The sequence below is a fragment of the Engraulis encrasicolus genome, chromosome 10, assembly GCF_034702125.1.
Source record: "Engraulis encrasicolus isolate BLACKSEA-1 chromosome 10, IST_EnEncr_1.0, whole genome shotgun sequence".
Taxonomy (NCBI): domain Eukaryota; kingdom Metazoa; phylum Chordata; class Actinopteri; order Clupeiformes; family Engraulidae; genus Engraulis; species Engraulis encrasicolus.
In genome coordinates, this window is record NC_085866.1 from 33,730,257 (window position 1) to 33,735,256 (window position 5,000).

The window sequence follows — 5,000 nt, forward strand, 5'->3', positions numbered from 1 at the left end:
CACATGTATATGTGTGTGCTTAAAGGGACACTGTGTGAGATTTTTAGTTGTTTATTTCCAGAATTCATGCTGCCCATTCACTAGTGTTACTTTTTTCATGAATACTTACCACCAGCATCAAATTCTAAGTATTCATTATGACTGGAAAAATTGCACTTTTCATACATGAAAAGGGGGATCTTCTCCATGGTCCGCCATTTTGAATTTCCAAAAACAGCATTTTTTAGCTGCAAAAATGACTGTACTTGGACCATACTAGATAATATTTGTTTATTACTTAGTAAACTTTCATGTAAAGATCAAATTTGGCAATAAGCAGCCCAGTTTCAATGAGCACCATAGTTGCAGTACCTTTTTTGGCCATTTCCTGCACAGTGTCCCTTTAAGGTTGGTGGGAGGGGGTCAAATCAATCTTCTAACTTTTACAACTTGCCAAAGCCGTTAAAAGGAGATTTGTGACTCCCTGGCATTTCCCGGATTTCCATGACGGTGGGAACCCTATCTGTCCACAGGCAGACCATATGCTCGGGTATACACGTATCCCAGCAAATGAGGACTAAAATGGAGGGTGATCCAAAAAGCTTCTAATATCCACTTGAGCACTGCTAGCATCATGAGTAGAAGCTATACAGTAGCTCACATGGTCATGTACAGTACATTGCATTAAAGGCTGTGTCCCAAACCAATCATCCAGTTGAAAGGACACTACCACCATGGATTTAGTCAGCACCCAAACATTTAAATAATCCACTGAGTGGAACAGGGATCGGAGTTCAGCTGATGGCGTGTAACCAAAGAGATCACACTACTCCACCAGACTTACTCCAAAGACTTAGCCATTTTCAAAAACTACTATACACTACTACAGGTCTTAAATAATATGTATATTACAACTTGGTTACTGCCATTCTAGTAACAGAATGTTTATGACAGGGGCAGTGTCTTAAGAAGGTCTGTATAAACTCACTGCACATTAATTTGGTGCTCTATGATCCACAGACTATACTGCCTTGGGAGTGCAGACAAAAGGTCAATGTTTTAGGACAATACACACAAAAAACAAAATACTGTTTTATCATGTTCATGCCATGTAAAAACATTCATACATTCAGACAAAATAGAGCTTTCTGGCCACACCTTAAACAGTACCTCATATCAGGTACTACGAGTCACTTCCCACTTGCCAAGGGCCAGCTAAACACACTGCTAAACATGCCAGTGGGTGCTTTTCTTTTACGACACGGCAATAACTCTGGTCAACAGAAACTGGGAAACGTTTCAGAATGTAACGTTTTATGACAGTTGGGATAGTGTGTGGGACAGTACAAAAAAAGTATTGGGACAGTTCAGTGAACCTGTTGTCAGTCTGTTGTAGGAGCGAGGCTTTGGGCGAGGGGATTACTGTACCTAAAAGTAGGCCAATTACCCTTGGTACACACACGGCTAGGTCACGGTAGGAACCCTGGAACAACATACTGGATGACAGTGATGAAAAACATTTCCCTGCAGGGATCAGTCAAACACTTTGATTTGGAAAAAAAAAACAAATCTGTCACATATCTGTTTTGCATTTACTGTGTGACTGGCCACAATAAAACAGGCCAGCTGTCTCTCTGAGAGCAACTGAGAAAATCATTTTGTCTTTAAGTCATTTATACCTAAAACACCTGCAAAAACGCTGGTTAATAACCTAAGGCCTTTTTGGAAAAGGTACTGTCAGCCTATAAAAACCTAAAAAATATCAGCCTCTAAACCACATGCACGTGAAATTAATTTAATTTAAAAACTAAGATCCTCATCTTGCATTAGAACTTGTTCTAGGTCTAACATATATATTTTTTTATCTCATGCCTGAGAGTTGCATCAGGCAGCTCCCGGTGCTAGGGTCAATCTTGTGCTAATCGGGCATCCTGCATAAATATGTTAAAAAGGCTAGCTTTATGTCTTTGGGCAAGATGAACTGTCAGAACTGAATTCTATGCTTTCTACCTTAAAGGTACACTGTGCAGGAAATGGTCAAAAAAGGTACTGCAACTACGCTGCTCATTGAAACTGGGTTGCCTATTGCCAAATGTGATCTTTTCATGAAAGTTTACCAAGTAATAAACTAGTATTTTCTAGTATGGCCCAAGTACAGTCATGTTTGCAGCTAAAAATGGCTATCTCGGGAAATTCAAAATGGTGTACCATGGAGAAGATCCCCATTTTCATGTATGACAAGTGCAATTTTTCCAGTCAAAATGAATAATTAGAATTTGATGGTGGTGGTAAGTATTCATGAAAAAGGTAACATTAGTGAATGGGTAGTATGAATTCTGGAAATAATCAACTAAAAATCTCACACAGTGTACCTCTAAGAAGTGAAAACATCCAAAAAGCCACAAATAAATACGATATTACCAGATAAGGTATCATTGTAAAGCTTAGAATCTTTCATTCTCAAAATCAGTATTCCAACTGGCCTACTTGCAACCTGTATTCCTGTGGCTAGCCATACAGTAGCAAAGTGGAAAGCTAGTGCAATCTAACTGATGGATAGAGTTAATGCAGATGGAGACATTGGACGTGTATTAAGGGGGTTACATATTTATGGAAAAAGAATGTGTTAGTGTATAATGAATCAATTTCTTATTTAAGTAGACATATAACTCTTAATAATTCAGCTTTTGGAAAAATACCATGACACTAAGTGCTGTATGGTGGAAACGCTGTTCGGAAAATATTGGTGCGTTTTGGACTAGATACTAAAACAGAACAGATGAATAACTCCAGAGGTTCAGTGTAAAGTATGTAAAAATATATTATTGAGCTTTTAAGGTGTTATACTGTATGTCTGATTGTGTGTATTTTAATGCGCAAATTGTGTGTCTCACAGTTATAACACAGGTGTGAAGTGTGTTACATATTTTAGGGTTTTAGAGTAACAGTGTGTGTATATGCATGCACATGCTAGGATACATTTTGCTGTATGTACATCAAAAACATTTTAAGATCCAGTGGTCCTATACTAGCTGTGTTTTTCTTTGCTGTTGGTCTCACAGTGGGTGGGTGTGATGTACAATGTGTGTATTTTATGCACACTTTCTCAGGTACTGTGTGTGTGTGTGTGTGTGTGTGTGTGTGTGTGTGTGTGTGTGTGTGTGTGTGTGTGTGTGTGTGTGTGTGTGTGTGTGTGTGTGTGTGTGTGTGTGTGTGTGTGTGTGTGTGTGTGTGTGTGTGTGTGTGTGTGTGTCTGTGTGTGTGTGTGTGTGTGTGTGAGTGTGTGTGTGTGTGTGTGTGTGTGTGAAATTACCCATTTTGTGCCTGGGAGCAAAAGACCAAGAAAGTCGATGTGTGTGTGTGTGAGAGAGAGAGAGAGAGAGAGAGAGAGAGAGAGAGAGAGAGAGAGAGAGAGAGAGAGAGAGAGAGAGAGAGAGAGAGAGAGAGAGAGAGAGAGAGAGAGAGAGTGTGTGTGTGTGTGTGTGTGTGTGTGTGTGTGTGTGTGTGTGTGTGTGTGTGTGTGTGTGTGTGTGTGTGTGTGTGTGTGTGTGTGTGTGTGTGTTTCTGCCTGTGTGTTTGAATTTTTCGTAGCATCATTTCCCCCCTCCAGGCCCCAAAATAATAAAAAGCATTTCCAATGTGTGCGGTTGAGGTTTGCCGAACTGAGCTGCGCTGCGCTGCGCTGAGGTGAGGTGAGGTGTGGGGGTACTGTACTGTACACAGGGCCACTGACAGCTTTGACCGGGCCCGGGTTAAAAAATCATCTGAGAAGGCCCCCCTCACAAATGCATAGATTGCTATGAGATCCCAATCCTGGGGCCTCTCTCTCCCTGGGCCCCGGGACAATTGACCCTTTAACCGACCCCCCCCACCCCCACCCCCGCCCTGTTTGTTGGCTTCCCTGACTGTACTCACCGTCCTCCTCTTTGATGGTGGGCTGGGGGCTGCTGTCTCTGGGCAGGTTGGGTTGGGGCGTGGCGGCGGCGGCGGCGGCAGCAGCAGCAGCGAGAGCGGGAGCAGCAGCCGGAGTCTGTGGGGGGGTGGGGGCGCTGACGGGGGCGGGGACTGGAAGTGGAGCGCGCTCAGTAGAGACCCATGCCGGCTCCGCCATGTCCATGTCCTCACTGCTCACCGAACTGTCATCCTGAAACACAACATGGACGCAGAGCAACGTTGAGGCGACGTTGAGGAAAACGCACACAAAACAACACTGCACTGAACTGTCATCCTGCAGGAAGACACAGGGGGAGTGTGTATTGAGTCAACGTTGAGAAAACCCACAAACAACATTGCACAGCTCACTGCACTAGCGTACTGCAATTACGTGAGCACACAGCACTGCACTGTTCTGTTGCAAAAGAGGTTGCTGTAACGTTGAGTCAACGTTGAGCACACAAACACACAACACTGCACTGCTCGTTGAACTGTCATCCTGTGACACAACATGGGAGCGTCACGTTGAGTCAACATTGAGCACACAAACACACAACATTGTACGGTACAGCTGACCGTAACCAGCGTCCTGCAATACGTGATGTGAGCACACTGCTCAACAAACTGCCATTCTGTAACGGTGGAGTGTAACGTCAACGTTGACAACACAGACAAAACAACACTGCACTCCTCACCACACTGTGCATGCATGGTGGAGTCAATGCTGAGCACACAAGTACAATGTGCTGCTTCCCAAACTGGCATCCTGCAATACAGGAGGAGAATAATATGAGGTCAACATCAACCCCATAAGAAATTAGCTGTTACCAGAATGACAATGAGCAAGACGTGATGTATTACTAAAGGCCCTTTGCACTGTCATAGTGGTGTAGTACTATGGTAGTTACGTTTTTTCAGTGACTATTACAGCATCCCTGTGGCGGGGCTACAGCCACACAAAGACACAAAGTTGCACTGCAACTGTTGCAGCAACTTGGCATGAGAGTATAACAGGGTCAACACTGCGCACACAAATGAACAACACTGCACTGCTAACTGAACATCCTGCAATATGGCAATATGGTATC

General features: G+C 43.4%; 1 protein-coding gene across 1 annotated transcript in view; it reads right to left on the reverse strand.

Moving 5' to 3' along the window:
* The window catches only part of nol4la (nucleolar protein 4-like a), a 90,379-nt gene that overhangs the window by 19,446 nt on the left and 65,933 nt on the right, over positions 1-5,000 (reverse strand). Inside the window, exon 5 of the mRNA XM_063208667.1 lies at positions 3,895-4,123. Within this exon, the coding sequence (XP_063064737.1) occupies positions 3,895-4,123 (229 nt within the window). The remainder of the gene's footprint in view (positions 1-3,894; positions 4,124-5,000) is intronic.